This window comes from Populus euphratica, unplaced genomic scaffold, assembly GCF_000495115.2.
Source record: "Populus euphratica unplaced genomic scaffold, PopEup_1.0 scaffold46.1, whole genome shotgun sequence".
NCBI lineage: Eukaryota > Viridiplantae > Streptophyta > Magnoliopsida > Malpighiales > Salicaceae > Populus > Populus euphratica.
This window is the reverse complement of record NW_011499852.1, coordinates 2,500,182-2,518,312: the sequence shown is the minus strand read 5'-3', so window position 1 is coordinate 2,518,312 and position 18,131 is coordinate 2,500,182. Positions and strand designations below refer to the sequence as shown.

The 18,131-nt window shown below is 31.5% G+C and overlaps 3 protein-coding genes across 3 annotated transcripts; 2 read left to right on the top strand and 1 right to left on the bottom strand.

Annotated features, from left to right (window-relative positions):
* Positions 1–5,924: 5,924 nt before the first annotated feature.
* Positions 5,925–8,405, top strand: LOC105122031 (ran-binding protein 1 homolog b-like; the record flags this gene model as incomplete). Its single annotated transcript, XM_011020934.1, has 4 exons — positions 5,925–6,130; positions 6,214–6,365; positions 6,619–6,744; positions 7,862–8,405. Coding segments are annotated over 4 exons (708 nt in total), but the record flags the coding sequence as incomplete, so codon positions are not given.
* Positions 8,406–9,289: 884 nt separating this feature from the next.
* LOC105121918 (pyruvate decarboxylase 2-like) lies at positions 9,290–12,009 on the top strand. The gene is made up of 6 exons (XM_011020779.1): positions 9,290–9,912; positions 9,992–10,155; positions 10,274–10,924; positions 11,013–11,130; positions 11,336–11,524; positions 11,622–12,009. The coding sequence occupies exons 1-6, from the start codon at positions 9,388–9,390 to the stop codon at positions 11,790–11,792; spliced, it is 1,818 nt and encodes a 605-aa protein (XP_011019081.1). The 5' UTR covers positions 9,290–9,387; the 3' UTR covers positions 11,793–12,009.
* Positions 12,010–16,343: 4,334 nt separating this feature from the next.
* On the bottom strand, positions 16,344–16,841 carry LOC105122030 (transcription factor bHLH140-like protein). Its single transcript, XM_011020933.1, has one exon. It carries the CDS (start codon positions 16,839–16,841, stop codon positions 16,344–16,346), a length of 498 nt encoding a protein of 165 aa, XP_011019235.1.
* Positions 16,842–18,131: the final 1,290 nt, after the last annotated feature.

The window sequence follows — 18,131 nt, the reverse complement described above, 5'->3', positions numbered from 1 at the left end:
TTTGCCGTTTTCGAATTACCGCCACTCCTTCCTCTTTCTTCCAACTTCTCATGACGATCCATATCCTGTACCTTCCCCCATTTTAAAAGTTCAGATGGCAAAAAGTTTTCTTCATTTAACTATGTCTAGTATTAAACTAGTTTGCACGCCCATGTTTCCAAAATTTGTTCGAATGTCATAGAGATGTTTTATTTTAAAACAATGATTGTTTTAAAAATTCTGTCAAGATGGTTTTTCATTTCAAAAAAAAAAAAAAGTTTGTGTTTAATATAATAAATTGGGAGAATGGTGTCAATAAATGATAGTCACTTATCTGAATCAATGAAGATGTATTTATCTTGTTTTTCAATTTTTGTTATCTAATTATTGAGTAATGGTTGTTTTTAGTTTCATTTTATGATTGTTAACGCTAACAAAATTATAAAGGTTGACTATTGTTTTCAAAATCAACAAAAAATATTTCAATTTAACTTTTATAAGAAAACTATTATTAGTATTATTACTTTCTCATCATAGTAATTACAAAAGTAATTATTAAAATTCAAATAAAAACATGTAATATTGTTTAAGAACGCTGTCAAAACTTTGAATTGCATGGTAATTTTTTAGTTGAGTGTCAAATAAATGGAAAAAAAAAAACTAGGTACAAAAAACAAAAAAAAACCAGGTGCAAGAGGGTCTAAAGACAAGGCCGGAACCGTACCTTTATTTAATTTTTTTATTACTTTATTTCTTTTTAAAATAAATCCAAAGCAGACGATAGTTGTTTACTATTGTAGAAGATAACATGTTGTATACTTGTTTTTTTTTTTTCCCAGCCGAAATGGATGAAATTGGATAGAAGAGCAAGTTTTATTTTATTTATTTTCAAATAATCCATTTTCAACAAATTTTTCATCAAAACACATGAGAAATACCTAACAAATCTCAATAAATTCACTTGTGCTTTTAAAATAGCAAAAACATTGTTGAAAACCAAAAAATCAAACAATTTTTTTCAAGCTTTAAATCTTTTTTTTTTTTTGCAATATGAGGATGAAAAACTATCTTTTGTCAAATTCTTATAGTTGAATGAAATGTTTTGACATCAAACTTAATATTTTGATTGTTGGAATCGCATAAACCAAATACTCTCTTAGTCAAAAGTGATCCTTGTTTTTTTAATTTTAATTCTCAACCCCAATAAAATTTTAATTTTGTAAAATCAAAATGTAATTAATCTTTGATTACTTTCAAAATTTAGAAAATGTGAGATAATGCAAGTTAAAAGAAATTTAAACAAAAAACTATGGTATTATAACTTGGAAGGATGAATTTGAAAATGCCAAAGTTAGATGGCTAAAAAGATTAGCAAAGTCAAAATGAACAATGTAATCCATAGTATTTCTGAAGGTGGGTTACAGTGAAATGCCCACCTTTTTCAGTTATATTTATAATAATTGACATAGAGATTCAATTTATGTTTTTCTATTATTATTTATATATTTAATAAATGAGTTAACATATTCATATTATAATCAAATTTGAATTATAAAAGTTACCTATCAAATCCATTTAATTATATTGAAGTTAGATCAAATTCAACTCAAGATCCAATCTATTAACACTTCTAACTAATATCTACATCCTATTTATGAAATTAATAAAATTTGTTATTTGTAATGTTAGGTGGTGTGGGATTAGGGTGTTTGAAAATAACCACAAACATGTGTTGTTGTTTTATTAGAGCAAGCTAGATAAGTAACAATCTTGTTTATATATGTGTTAAACAATTTATTTCATAATTCAACTTAACTTTTAACTATTTTTAAAGTTTATAATTTTGACATTTATATTATAGGTAATGTGTACTTTGTACAAATATGATAAATTGACAAGTGCTCTTGTATTTTGCACTAACATGATGGACATTTAAATGGTAACACTAATGTATCATAGTGGAATGCATGCATAAACAAGATATTTATAGAGTTACATCCTGTGATTATATAACAAGAATACATAATTTGATATATAGTAATAATGTATTATGTCATTACATTAGATCTTGATCAAATTCCTCCACAAACAGACTTGCAATATGAGCAATATACGCAACAAATTCAAAACACTGTAAGTAATCATAACTTCTTCAAATTAATTCATGTTGAGATATCTCATTTTATTTATGGAGGATTTAATATATGTACTTGATTGATATTAGGTTGGCTTGTTGTTATGACAGGATCGAGATGTTGTCTCCATGCTATGTAATCTTGATGAACACACCAATAATATTACCACGTGTCTCATTAGTTCATTATTTGCTACATGGTACTTGCAAACTCTAAAGAGATGTTGAGTCTTGATGATAACATGAACATGGTCAAGAATTAAACCATTTAGACTAGAGGCATCCATGTTATTGATAAACTTGGCCCATCAGTAATAGACGACATAGACATATATAGACTTTTTTATATGCTATTAACAATTATATTATGTTATTTTGTTAATTATAAGTTTGCAATTTATTTACATGTGTTTTTGTATATTTGATTTTTTTTTATTACAACATATAAAAGAAATTTTCTTGATTAATATTTTTTTATACAATTAATCCTAAATCCAAAAGAGATTTTAATTACAATATGCTTCATAAAAGTTTAATTACAAAACATGAAAATAGGACAAAAATTGTACTTATTATGAAATTCACTAAAAATCAAAAAGGAATTTTAATTATAAATTTCTTGAAAACCATATATATATATATATATTGCATAAAATATGGTTTTTATGCAATTCACTCTAAATATATATATTACATAAAATAAATCCAAAAGAATTTTTTATTATAGGGTGATTGAATTTCCTTTCAAAATGGGGTTAGGGGTTTGAAGTCTGTATTTTAGAGTTACAAGTTTAGAGATTGAATTTATGACTGATTTATTTTTAAGGGTTAGAGTTTGGAGTATGTATTTAAAGTTTAAGGTTTAATATTTGGTGTTTGGATTACAGTAAGGGTTAATATTTTTGGTTAACGGGTTATGAATTTTTATCTTAATTAGTTTTTATGATTAAATGCTGGGGTTAGGGATTATATGGGGTTTGGATTAATGTTAGTTTTTATGGTTCAAGGATTAGGGTTAAAGTTTGGAGTTTGAGGTTTGAATTAAAATTAATGTTTATGGTTTGGATCAGGGTTTAGTTAATTTTTTATCATTTAACATTTATGATTAATGGTTAGTAATGTTTATGCCTTAGTTGGAGCTAGTGATTAGATAGGATTTGACCAATATTTCTAGTATTGTTTAAGGTTTTAATTTAGGGTTTATTTTTCTATTTGATGTTTGATATATGTTGTTTTTTCTAAATACGACATTTTCCAAATATTATATCTATCAATTAGGACTTCGTTATATATCATATTTGGGAACCATAATAAGTATAAAATTGTGCTCTTTTGTTAATAATTTTAATAGCTATGTTGTTTTATATATAGAAAAATAACTTTATATCCTAATACATGAAAATAAACTTATCTAAATGATAAAAACATCCTTTTTGTTTAATAACAATGGTTTGAGACAGTATGCAACCTTGAAGAAAGTAACACGTGAAACATCTTTTTCTTCTTTTTGTAAGAAAAATCTTCCAATAAGATATCACCTTCACCAAAATAATCTTTTCAATTGTCATGCGCAAAGAAAAAAAAAGTAATTACATTGGACCCGCGTCTCATTATATCAAAAGCTAAAAGAGCTCAATCTTTCACTATATATATACTTTTTTTTTTGCTTTGCAAAATAAATTTATCATTTTTACCCTTGCCCTACAAAAACAACATGCCGTGCTAGGAGGATAATATAATCTTTTCAAAAGAATTTAAATGTCGTTGCTAAATTCAGAAGGTTCATTATAATCATCTCATATTTTTATAGTATAATAAAACAACCAGAATTCCCCTAAGAGTTATTTCCATTTAATTACTTTAACAAGGATTTTTGGTTTTTTTATGTTTTTTAAATCAGAATGACTAAATTGCCCCTAAAATGAAATTTTCTAAGATTTGCATCTAGAGGTGTTTTTTTGTCATTTCCTATAGATTTTCTGTTATTATTAAGTTGAGTTAGGGGTTATTCAATCTGTTTTAATTTTTAAAAACAATTTGAAACAAAAGTGGTAGGCGTATATGTCAGCGTGTAAGGTGGTTCTGTGCTATTTGAGAAGCGCATGAGCCACCATTTGATGGAAGAACACTAGCTTTTGCTACGGCATTTGAAGCTCCACAACGCCCATTTCCATGTCGGGTGATGCATGTTGTGTTTGCAATGATGGTTTGCCACCGACCACCATTTCCTTTTCTTTTCCCCTTCTCACTCTTCTTTCCAATTGAATTTCATGATGGCCATTAGAATTGTATCCTTTTATTTTATGACATTTCATATTTGGCTTTAAACGTTTTGATTTTTAAGTTTGATTCTTTGTCCTTTTATAAAATTTTAATTTGTTTTCAATATCATCATTGGACATATAATTTTAATTTTTAATTTCTTCAAGCTTGATTCTCGTTTTCTTGATTTTTATTTTTGATTTGGATTCTTTTGCAAATTTAATTTTTCTTTTTAATCTCACATTTCAATTCAAAGTTCGATTATATTTAAGATTAGACTCTTAGTTTTTTTTTTTTTAGATTTTAATTCGTATCCCTTTTATCAATTTTTAATTTTTTTTTGAATTTCATTCTTGAATCCATAGTCTTTTTATTTATTTCAAATTTGGTCTTCATTTTCTTGATTTTTTTTTTGTTTTTGATTTTATTGTTAATTTGGTGTTTTTTTTTTTTATCAATTTTACCCTTCAATTCAAAGTTTGATGATATTTAAAATTAAACCCTCAATGTTTTGAATTCAAGTTTTAATTCTTAGCCCTTTTATTTAATTTTATTTTTTTTCTATTTCATCTTTGGATTCATAATTTGGATTTTTTATTTTTTTTTAAATTTGATCCTCATTTTTTTTATTTTTTGTTTAGGATTGTTTGTTAATTTGACAGTTCTTTTTTTATTTTACTTTTTAATTTTAAGTTTGATGATATTTAAGAGAAAGTTCTCAAAATTTTGTTTATAAATTTTAATTCTTAACCCTTTTATCAAATTTTAATTTGTTTTTAATTTCATCATTAAATCCATAATAATAATTTTTTATTTTTTCAAATCCGATCAACATTCTCTTGATTTTTATTTTTTTTGTTAATTTTAATTTTTTCATTTAATTTAAAATTTTAGGTAGTCAATCATTGGCAAGTACAGAGTCACATGTTATGTGAGTTGACCTGAGTTAACCCAAGTTAAATTTTTTATTTTATTTTATAAAAAATAAAAAATTAAATAATTTTAAAAATTAAATGAAAATAGCTAACGAGATTCAACTCGGTTTTGACTAGGTTTTTATATGGGTTAACTAGGTCACGGGTTAATCAAAGTTTTTGATCATTTTACATCAAATCAAGTCTCCATAGATTTCTTTTGAAACCAAACCCATTATTTTTTCTTTTAATAGATTATCTCATTCATATAATTATGCTGATTAGTTTTGACAACTTTATTTTGATTTGTTAGTTTTTTATTTTTTCAATTTTATCTATATATATATTTGGATTTTAAAAATTGATGATCACAATGTTTTTTAATTTTTTATAATATCAAATCTATATATTTTTTTTAAATACATTAGCTTCACTTAAGCATCATCTTTTTACATTACAAAAAATTCGGCTCGACCCATAGCGAAATGAAGCCGACCTTTATAGTGCAATCTAAAAAAATGTACGGACAGAGACACACACCAACCCATCTGCTTCCAGCCCCCTTAAACCCAAAGCCCTAAAATATATAATGATCAGCTCTTTTGTTCTACTCTTTAATCGACAAAAAATAAAATAAAATAAAACTGGCAACTACTAGTAGTTCCTCAGTTGCAAGCGAGCCAGAGCACAACACCAAATCAAGAGAATTAGAAGAAGAGAACGCTACTAAAACAGGAGCTGCCGACGATGAGGATACCGGAGCTCAGGTTGCACCAATCGTTAAGCTGGAAGAAGTCCCTGTCACTACCGGCGAGGAAGATGAAGATGCCATCCTTGATCTGTACTTATTTTTTTACAAAAAATGGTTTTTCTTTCTTTATTTATTTTTGAAAAAAATGTGAATGATTGTTAGTGTTTTTTCAGGAAGGCCAAGTTGTATAGATTTGATAAAGAAGGGAATCAGTGGAAAGAGAGAGGAGTTGGAACTGTGAAGCTTTTAAAACATAAAGAATCTGGCAAAGTTCGTCTTGTTTTTCGCCAATCTAAGACTCTCAAGATCTGCGCTAACCATCTAGGTCTGCATGTCTTTATGACTCTATTATTTTGTCGAAGGGACTCTAATATACTCTTCTCCTCAATTTCTTGATGGGCTTCTCTTATTTTGTCTGTTAATTTTACCATGAATATATAATCCTGGGATAAAGCAATGCTTGTGATTTGAATTCGTAGTAGAGACGGGACATGGATTGTCTTTTTTTCCCCCTCTTTTGTAATTTGAACTTATTTCTGGCAAATAATTGTCTTGTTGTGTTGTATGATGTGTATCAGTTCTGCCTACAATTAATGTGCAAGAGCATCATGGAAATGATAAATCATGTCTGTGGCATGCTGCTGATTCTGCTGATGGGGAATTGAAGGATGAGCTTTTCTGTATCAGATTTCCTTCGGTTGAAAGTATTCATTGTTCTCCTTGATCTGTTATTATTTCCATGATCTTCTGGTGTTTTTTGATTGAGATTGTCTTCTTTCATGCTTTGCTGTAATTTCTTCGGTTACCTTCCTTTCAAAATTTGAATGGAAGTATCATTGGAGTTGCCTAACAGCCACGTATCATGGTGTAACTGGAACGATGAGCGGACCAGATATTATTTTGGATGTGTATTTTGCCTTTCGGGCTGGCTGCACAGAATTCTATGTTGATTTTTTTTGCATGATGATGCATTTGCTGATTTGCACGTGTGAATTCACTTCAGTGGTTGAGCATTTTAGGTGAGACATGGACACAGCTATTGGTGGTTGATTAGCAAGTTCGCCCAGTGCCCACCTAGCGGACCTAGTATGGCTCATGGATTTGCCCCTTTTGGATTTTAAGCACAAAACGGATATCTTAAAAAGCGTAATTCAATTAAATATCACTCAAAATGCACTGTGAGCAATTAACCTTGTAATAAAATAGTGATTGAACTCATTTCGTCGTAGAATGTATAAGATGTTTGATGTGCATAAATTATATAAGTTTAACCTTGATATTGCACAATTTCTTGCAAAAATGCTTAATTTTTTTTTTCCTTAACTTTTGAAACTGCATTGTATTCCATATTTTTTTTCAGCTTGAAGATATGTTTTCTTCTTAGATCGAGTATGTAAAAATAAATTGTGTACTCCCTATGTTTGTGACTTTGATATGGTAATAAGTAGGCTAGTTTATCTTGTTAAAAGTAAAATCATGGAAACGCGGTAAAATTGGTCATCTAAAATAGGCTGATATCAGCAGTAATATTGTATCTTTTAAGTTCTTGCTAACTTGTAGTAAGAAAATGTGATGCTGGGTTTTCAAATCCTACATGAGAAATGCTAGAAGTCTGATCGTTGTTATCTTTGGTCTGACTTCCATTTTTGTGTCTATATATACTAGTCAAATGTGGAGAAGCTGTTCTCTGTTTATGTTGCATATGAAACATGATTAATTATGCAATTGTCACATGTTCTCTCGTGATCTGCCATGCATGAAGCAAGTGAATTCTTGAGTGTGGGTTTGTAATATCTGGCGTGATGCTTTGATTTTTATTAGATTGCAAAACTTTCAAGGAGACTGTTGAAGAGGTGGCTGAAAGTCAGGGAAAGAAAGAAGAGAGTAAAGATGCTGCAGATGCAGCAGGACTCCTTGAGAAGTTGAGTGTTGGGGATGGTAAGACCGAAGAAAAAGAAAAGCAAGCCAAAGAGGTTAGCCAAACTGTAGCTGATAAAGCAAAGGAAGATGGAGAAAAGGAGGACGAGCCTGCTTCATCTACATAGCGCTGAGCTCAGTTGTTTGGTCTGTCCCGATAAAGTTTACAAGCACTTGGGTCAAGTTAGTGGTCGAAGTTTTTGCCCACAGGTTAGACGATTGTTGGTTTACGTAACAGTTCATTGGCTGTGTTGGAACCTGTGGATGACATTGGTTTGCCTGTTGTTCAATTAGGGGTCATAATTAATAGATTTATAGTCTTAGGACCCTTTTTCTTGGAAAAAAACCCTGGCACATCGTCTGAAAGACTGAGTGCGTGCTTCATCTTTGGCCCTTCTTGTTTCACTTCTCTAAATTGAGTTTTCATCTATGCTTTCTGATGTTTAAATTTAGAGCTCCTACCTGTATAAAGTGATGCTTGTATTTTACCTTGCTATTTTGCGGCTCAGATTATTTTTCTTAATGCAAAGGAATATAAAGGTATTGCTAACTTGACTAGTATTGGATGCTGGTTTTTTGAAATATTAAAACAATGATAATAATCTGGATGGATTTTTATTTTGAAATATTGGATGAATGTTTTTTTGAAATATTAAAATGATAATATAATAGATTGACTTGAATTAATTTTTTTTGTTAATTGATTGAATTCGTGATTTAAGTAATAAAATTATAACAATTTTATAAAAAATAAATTAAAATTATATTTTTAATTATACCAGATAAAATTTTAAAACAACTTAGGTTAACTTATAAAAAGCTTACCAAGTAATGAATTGTAGGATGAATTTAATAAATTCGTATCAATGTGATTATATTTTATGATAATTATGTGTGCCCGCGTGGTTATTATTATTATTATTTTGTATTAAAAAGACTAAAATAAAAGAAGCAAGCTTAATTTTTTAAACTGAATAACAAAAAGAGTCATTTAAATAACAAATGATGAATTATTATTATTATTATTATTTAAGTTTAAAGGATTAAAAATGCATAAAAAAACAAGTGAGGTATATGGGACTGAAATAATAAAAGCATGGTTCAATTTGTTGTCAGTTAAATAAAAAAAATAAAGGAGAATTTCTTTTTGAAGTCCAGGGGGAAAATTCATTGAAAACCAGAAAGACGAGAAGGGAAGGTGCTTGGGCCTCCCAGCGAAGACCCAACATTTAGGCCTCAATAGAAAAAAGCCCAGGACCCATTCTTTCAACTGAATCACCGAACTTCATTCAAACCAAATTTTGACTTTAAATTCTTCACACACAAAAAAAAAAAAAAAAACACTTAATTTTGTGTCTTCTTCCTCCAGACACTTGTCTATTTATTTCTCTCCCACTATTCTATTGTAAATCATACGAAAACAGAAACTAATGGACACCAAGATAGGATCTCTTGACACTTGCAAACCAACAAGCGACGACATGATCAACCCAACTAACGCCACCGTATCAACCATCCAAAACTCACTCTCATCCACCATTATCAACCCATCCCAGTCAACATTGGGTCGCCACCTCGCTCGCCGACTCGTCCAAATCGGTGTCACTGACGTTTTCTCTGTCCCTGGTGACTTCAATCTCACCCTCCTTGATCACTTGATCGCCGAGCCTGGGCTCAACCTTATCGGTTGCTGTAACGAGCTCAACGCGGGCTATGCTGCTGATGGATACGCACGGTCGCGTGGTGTTGGCGCGTGTGTTGTCACGTTCACTGTTGGTGGACTCAGTGTGCTCAATGCTATTGCTGGTGCTAATAGTGAGAATTTGCCTGTCATATGCATTGTTGGTGGGCCCAACTCGAATGATTATGGGACTAACAGGATTTTACACCATACCATTGGCTTGCCTGATTTTAGCCAGGAACTAAGATGTTTCAAGACCGTTACTTGCTATCAGGTGATTGGAAATTGCTATAGGTTTTTTTTATTAACAAGTTAATTATATCGGTTAATGGTATGTGGGGGTTTGTTGATAGGCTGTGGTGAATAACTTGGAGGACGCACATGAGCAGATAGATACTGCTATTTCAACTGCTTTGAAAGAAAACAAGCCTGTTTACATCAGTGTTAGCTGTAATTTGTCAGCAATCCCTCATCCTGGTTTTAGTCGCGAGCCAGTTCCATTTTCGCTCTCCCCCAAGTACTTTTCTTCTTCTTCTTTTTTTGGATTCTTGATTGATCCTTGCTTTTAAATTTCTTTGGTCATTAGCCAAAATCATGGTGATTAGATACTTGTTCTATTAATTTTTCTTGTACAGAATGAGTAATGAATTGGGCTTAGAGGCTGCAGTGGAAGCGGCTGCCGAGTTCTTGAACAAGGCAGTGAAACCTGTTTTGGTGGGTGGCCCTAAACTAAGACCTGCACATGCAAGTGAGGCATTTGTGGAGTTAGCTGATGCATGTGGTTATGCGCTCGCTATTATGCCATCGGCTAAGGGACTTGTGCCAGAGCATCATCCACATTTCGTTGGGACTTATTGGGGTGCAGTGAGCTCTGCATTCTGTGCTGAGATTGTGGAGTCCGCGGATGCTTACTTGTTTGCTGGACCTATTTTCAATGATTATAGCTCCGTCGGGTATTCTCTTCTTCTCAAGAAGGAGAAGGCGATTATCGTGCAGCCTGATCGTGTGGTGATTGCAAATGGACCTGCATTTGGCTGTGTTCTGATGAAAGATTTCTTCGTGGCTCTTGCGAAGAAGATCAAGCCCAACACTACTGCTTATGATAATTACCGAAGAATATTTGTTCCTGAGGGGGAACCATTGAGAAATGCACCCGAAGAACCTTTGAGGGTTAATGTTCTGTTCCAACATATACAGAAGATGCTGTCTAGTGAAACTGCTGTGATTGCTGAGACTGGAGACTCGTGGTTTAACTGCCAGAAGCTGAAATTGCCAAGGGGATGCGGGTAAGCAATTGAGAGTTTGATATACGATGTCATGACTGTTTAATTTGAGTTGAAAGATATAATAGTGTATGTGAAATTGGATTTGTAGGTATGAGTTCCAAATGCAGTATGGATCTATTGGTTGGTCAGTTGGTGCTACTCTTGGGTATGCTCAGGCTGTGCCAGAGAAGCGGGTGATTGCTTGCATAGGTGATGGTAGCTTTCAGGTAGACAACCAGTTACACTACACTGAACTTTGTGTTCTCCTCCATGGCTAACATTCAGATTTTGACATATTGAAGTCCTTATCTATCCATGAAATCATTATTTGTAGTTTGTGAAAAAAAAAATTTGGTTATGAATTACATACGCTTTTTTTCTTCTGAAATTTGATATTTAATCCATTACTTATGCTCTTTGAATTTCTTACAGGTAACTGCTCAAGATGTCTCTACGATGCTACGATGTAGACAGAAGACCATCATCTTCCTCATCAACAATGGTGGATACACAATTGAAGTCGAGATCCACGACGGTCCTTATAATGTGATTAAGAACTGGAACTACACTAGCTTGGTTGATGCCATCCACAATGGTGAAGGCAAGTGCTGGACAGCCAAGGTGAGCTTGTGACTAAGTAGTTCATTTGCTTCAACGCATGAATATCAATGTAGTAAAATCAAGTATCTGACATCATTTTCTGAACTTGACATTTCAGGTATTCTGTGAGGAAGAGCTGGTTGAAGCGATTGAGACAGCAACAGGACCGGAGAAGGATAGCTTGTGCTTCATTGAGGTTATTGTTCACAAAGATGATACCAGTAAAGAACTGTTGGAATGGGGCTCTAGGGTCTCTGCTGCCAATAGCCGTCAACCAAACCCTCAGTAGACTTTGAACCTGTTTGGGAATCAACCAATTCCCAAACGAAGCCTTCAGCTGCGTTGGCAAAAATGTGATGCTATGGCATGTTGTTTATTGTTTCCTTGAGTACAAGAGTTTGTGATCTTTATCTACTCTGTTGATTTCGGTTTTTATTCTCTTTCAATTTGACTGTCTATTACAGAATCTAAAGCCTCATTTCTATTTAATGTTTTCCTTTTGACAAGTTCTCTCCTTTTCATCTTTCTTGTCTCTATGTGATTGCCTTGACAAGTTAGAGAGAGAGAGGGAGAGAAAGCAACAGGCATGAAATAAACATAAATGAACATGCCCTACACCTTTCAGAAACTGTAGATTGTGGATCGTGGACTATATATACCTTGCTCGCTGCTGATGTGAACACCCTCTAAAATGCAGGTGATGATGGCACTTAGAACTTGAATGGATCATATTTACAACCCTTCATTTTTACCAGTTGTTGGTCTCACTGCAGCAGAGATGGAGTAACTCAGAAGGGATATTCTTTTTCCTGGCCTGGGTTGAAGGGGACTTGTGAAAGCATCGTGATATGCAACGTATCCTAGACAGAACTTGGCCTGTCAAAATTGAAGTCGGAGATGACAAGTTCTTTTGCTATTTTGTTAGTAATCTTGGTCAAAGTTGTATCATTTTTACAAGTGAAATGGTTTCCCGATCAGGCAACATATGCCCCCATTCCGCTAATCATCCATGTTCATTAGCAATATCATAATAATGAGTATGTTGCTTCAGAACATCTTAAATTCCCTCGAAATTCTTTGACGAAGTGAACGAGTGATTTTATCACTGGACCAACACTATGTTGTGATAAAATCAACATTTTTGCTAAAATACTAAAATCCAAACACCCAATTCTGAGGCGAGCAGTGTCTCCCGTCCGAGGAATGCAATTTTTTCCCCCAACAATTAGGGCTCTCAGGATGAATATCTGATCCACGTTAGTGGGCCGAAGAAAGTGACATCAGTAAAACCTAATTCCGGGACGCTCCGTGGATATTATTGGTTAAATTTTAAGTTAGGTTACCATGAACTAATCTAAATTTTTCTTTGGATCATAAATATAACTTAAAAAATCACTTTGGTTTCTGAAGTTTTACACTTTTACTTTTCAATCTACAAATATCATTTTCATCATATTTCAATATTTTAGTTATCAAAGATAAGAGAGGAAGACGCTTGAAAACAGTAAGAAAAAAAAAATTTATTAAGTTATCAAAAAAATTTAAACTTGATATTAATGAATTCAATTCAGAGCAGAGGATTTAATGATAGTAATTTTTCCCACTAATCATGTCAAAAAAAAGAACCACACTCATAAAGCTTTTTAAAATTTGATATGATTTCTAGTTTTTAGGATGATTTTAGAGTACTTTTAGGGTTAAAAATGGAGTAATTTAGGTTTTTATATATTTTAAAAGTGTTTTTTTAACAAAATAAATAAAAAAATTTCAGCTTTAATTAAAAAATTATTGTGGCTGATAATATATGTCTTAATCTTTTAAATATTGAGTGAATAACCAATATAACAAAAATAAAAATACCTGATGAGCTAGCTTCACCTTCTAGACATAAAAAACTTTATTTTTAGAATTTAAAATAAATTTATATTTAAATTAATAATTGCAATTCTATTTCAAAAATTATTTAATTATATATATATATATATTAAAAAAATAGAGCTTCTATGCTTATTTTTTAAATTGTTTTTTAACAATCATAGGTATGCTTAATATGCGATAAAATGTAAAATAAATGAATTATACATGAATTTTCAATACAAATAAAGTATTTTTTTATAAATTAATTATTCTTTGATTTTATATGATCTGAAGATATATATTTTTTAATTTTTATTTATAACCCACCTTTTAGATTATGCTGTTACGTGATATGTTTTTTCATTGTGAAAACATAAGGAATTCAAATATTTGTTTTAATTAGATTATTCTTAATATTGTTTTTTGCAATAAAGTCCTTACATTATATATCTCAAACATGACGTGATTTATTCTGTTTAAAATACAACAATTCAATTTATTTTTTTCTGAAATTATATTTAATGAGAAATCGAATGGCATTACGTACTCAACTACACATAATATGGATACACAACTACACATAGCATGGAATGAAAGTCTCCTCTTGGTTCCAAATCTCTAACCAAATTAATCAAATATATTATATTATACTTTACTATATTTAAAAATACATAAAAAAAATACTATGCATTTATTATAGACATAAATTTATTACATTATGACCCCAATATAAATATAGAGTGCTTATATTATAGATAATATTGTAATACAATAAAAATATTGTTTTTATTGTTTTCTATAAAAAAAATTTGCGAGGTAATGGTGTTTTTTTTTGTATATTGTTTTTATTGTTTTCTATAAAAAAATTTTGCTAGGAAATGGTATTTTTTTTTTATTTTTTTTGCCAAAAGTACTAAGTCTAACTTAGTAATTAGATACACATCACTTCTAATTAGTATTGAGTCTAGCATGACAGGTAAATCTAAGGTTATTGGGTCCAGCTTTCAGCAAAACCCAAAGATTTTTAATTTTATTTTTTAGTTTTTTTAGATTTTTTTCTTTTCTCTTATGTAATATTTTTTATATGATAAAGAAAAAAAAATTGATGAGACTTTTTTTATATTATACAAAAATTAAATAATGATAATACTTTTTCATTTAAAGTTGAGTTGTGTTGAATAATGTTGGGTCCTCCTGTTAGTAGGACCCAATAATATTGGTTGGGCCTCCATGCTAGCAAGATCCAATAATGTTGAACTCTAATGACATAATAGTGTTATACTCTTTCACTAAGTAAGACATTATAGAGTTAGCAAATGTTAAACTCTAATGACATAATAGTGTTATACTCTTTCACTAAGTAAGACATTATAGAGTTAGGTCTTGCTGCCCAACATGAGCCAATAGCATTAGGTCCTGTTTCTAGCAAAATCTACTAGTGTTAGGTTTGGTTGCCTAGCCAAACCCAACAACTTTTGAACTTTTTAATTGCTAAACCTAATGCTAATAAGTTTGGTTTTTTGGCCAGAGGCAATGCTAATGAATTTGGCTTGGTTGTCAGGCCAAATACTATTGGGTTCGTCTTTGCAATTAAATTCAAAACTATTTTTTGGTCTAACTTAATCACTAAATCCAATACTATTAATCCAATACTATTGAGTTTAACATTGTTATTAATCCAATACTATTGAGTTTAACATTGAGTTTAACATTGTATTTAAATTCAATATATTTAATATATTATCTATACTTTTCATATACTTTTTATATTAAAAAAATTATTATTAACCTGTTACATAATACACTTTTCATATACTTTTTATATTAAAAAAAATTATTATTGACTTACAGAATATGGATTAATATGCTAATACCATATAAATTGTCAAGACAAGGTAATTATATTTATTTATTAATTAGGTTCGACAATAAAGGTATTTCTTTTTAATTAGCTTGCATGTCAACTAATATTAAATATCTCTCCGGACAATCTTAAATATAAACTCCAAGAAATTTAAATATTTTTCTATTTGCTAACCCTAAAATTTAAACTATGTATTTAATAAATTATTCTGAGCCAAGAAAAATATTCTAAGCTATCAGGTTAACTTATTGAAGTTAGTAGAATATTATTTTATATTGTTTGTTGGTGCTAATCAATATTGTATAAAAAGTTACTTGTAAATACTAGGACTAATTTATCTTCTTTGATCAGCTAATTAAAGTGGGCATCACAAAACTTATTTAGTTATTAATTAATGGGTAAATTTTAAATCTGTCTCTCTCAAGTTTCAAGTTTACATGTTTTCTCAATTTTATCTAAAACTTTTGATTTTTCTCAACCAGCCCTCATTTTTTTATTTCAATCAGATATTACATATTTTATTTTTACTCCAGTTTTTTCTCTCCATCCATTTCCAATAGCAACAGAAAACATGTTCAAGTTTCAATTCCATCCCTGAAGTTTATGAAATATCTCAATATCAGCTAAAAAGTAAAGAAAAGAAGAGTGAGCTCAGATTGACAAAAATAAAAACAGAAATTAATTGGAAAAGCCTTTTTTTAGTAAAATAAATACTGTGAAACTTGAGAAGATTGGTTCCTCAAGAAACATCCTAATCCTATCATCTTTAATTTCAATTTATTCATTTTTACTTTTTAGATTATATTGATATATTTCATTAATGTTAGGGATTAAATTGTATTTACACACATTTTTCTTTTCTACTCTAATAAAAACGTACGGAAATGAAAAGTCGAACAAGTATTGAAGTTAGGGGATCCAATTGAAACGAATAGAAGATTTTAGATAAAATCGAAACTACACATAAATTAAATTAACGAAGAACAGTACAGCGAGCAACCCTGGACTAATTACTGCCCACCAATACTTGAAGTTCCATGATACCACCAGCACGCCAGCCCATCTACGCCACAACTCAAGCGTGCTCTTAACCATATAGAGTATAGACACAGAGAAGCACTAAAAGTAATAATTCTTACTATCAAATGCGTCAAACTGCGTGTAATTTTCTTCAGCTTGGAAGTACGAATCTGGGCATGGTAGTGAAGACGAAGGATGCACTACGGATGCGAGGTTGCTGTCCAGGTATGAAGGTTGCTCAGTAGGAAGAGAAACAGAACCAGCAGGAAGATGATAATCAAGAGATCGTTCATCATCCACAGAGTTCATTATAGTTTGGTGAAGCAATATTTGATTCTTTAAGAACTTAACATAAGTAATGGCCTCCTCTAACATGGAAACCGTGTCCATCTTTGTCCCACCAGGAACCAAGCTTTGCAAAATCTTGAACCTGTCACTAATACGATGCCTCCTTTCCCTCGCAGCCACACTTTGAGGGTCAGTTGATAACTTCACCCCACCATTGCTTTTCTTGCCACCCGTCCTTTTCTCTTTTCCATTCTTGGGTGCAGAAGATGACACAGATGACCTAGGGTTTGTAGTGGAATGGTAGTCCATAGTAGAGCTAGCTAGATCTAACTTATTACATATGGTAGCAATGAAGTCTTGTTTTGGACATGGAAGGGAGGCTTTGAACATGGAACATATTTATAGAGGGAGCAGCATGTGGTCCGTACCATTTCAAATAATTAAAATAAAGAAGGTGTCGTCATGTGAATCAGCTAATCTTTGGCGCAGGATACGGGTGTCCACACTGCAACCAGGACCATAGTCCACGCAAAAGGTAATATTTGCTTCACCTTTTTCTTAGTACCTTGTCTGCTTAAGCTATGGTACCTTTGTATTTGCATATTTACATTTTAATCGGTGTATAATCAGATCTACTTATAGTTTCACTGGTTACTCGTAAAACCCATTGATGATCTGAAATTGCTTTCGTTAGATGCTCTTGTTCACTGGCTAAGCGACTGGAAAAGTATTGTATAACGTATTGTATTTTATCCGTATCGTGTATGTCTTATAACGTATTGCATTTCAAGTATCTATGGACAGAAACTATATATTTTTTAAGAGATTTATATAGAAAATGCATGATCATCAGTACGAGTTTCTTCTCTACGAGATCTGTGGCCCAGGGACCCCCCATAAGACAATTACAAATTGAGTGGGCAACCGAGAGAGAAAGAGGGAGAATTGTCTATGGGACTGGGTCAGGTGTGAAGAGAGGGGCTAAACGAAAGGAAGGAGGTGGGGGTCCTGCATCTGAAATCGAAGTGGACGTATCATGGGAGCATGGTGGGTCTTAATAATGTACGAACGATGCCATTTTTTCCTAAGGTTACGAACTGTTCATTCAAAGAGAACAACTCTCCATGCTCTCTTGAATCGGTACTTTTTTATAAGAAAATAAAAGATCAGCTTGGGCTCTTCTTTTCTAGAGAATTTTGGAACAAAGTTGTTTCAAACGGGTACTAAGATTCAAGTAGATCCATCTTAAAAGCATCGTTGAGATCCCACCTTCTGGGAATAGGAAGTCTAATAGAAAAGGAAAAGGTTCAATTTGTAGAGGGGGTGCGCTATTGGCAGGCAGCCCACCAACAAAATGTTGATAAACTGTGCGTGTATCTGATTCTTGTATATAAATGCTAGCTATCACTTCTTTTTCTATCAATTAGAGCGAAAACAAGGAAAATAGTGAGTAGTCCAGTAGAACAAACACAGATGTAGATCCCACTAGATTGGAAATGCATCTGCGCTATGTTGTGGGCTGACAGTGTTTTGAAAAACGTAAGGAGAACTCAATACTCGGTTTATTAACTTAACAATACGCAATAAGAATGGTTAATT

Excerpts from the sequence above, each read along its gene's own strand:
- LOC105121918 (XM_011020779.1), top strand. The coding sequence starts at position 9,388 with ATGGACACCAAGATAGGATCTCTTGACACTTGCAAACCAACAAGCGAC. Across the intron at positions 11,131-11,335 it reads TAGGTGATGGTAGCTTTCAG|GTAACTGCTCAAGATGTCTC; the intron begins GTAGACAACCAG and ends AATTTCTTACAG. Across the intron at positions 11,525-11,621 it reads GCAAGTGCTGGACAGCCAAG|GTATTCTGTGAGGAAGAGCT; the intron begins GTGAGCTTGTGA and ends TTGACATTTCAG.
- LOC105122030 (XM_011020933.1), bottom strand. The coding sequence starts at position 16,841 with ATGGACTACCATTCCACTACAAACCCTAGGTCATCTGTGTCATCTTCT.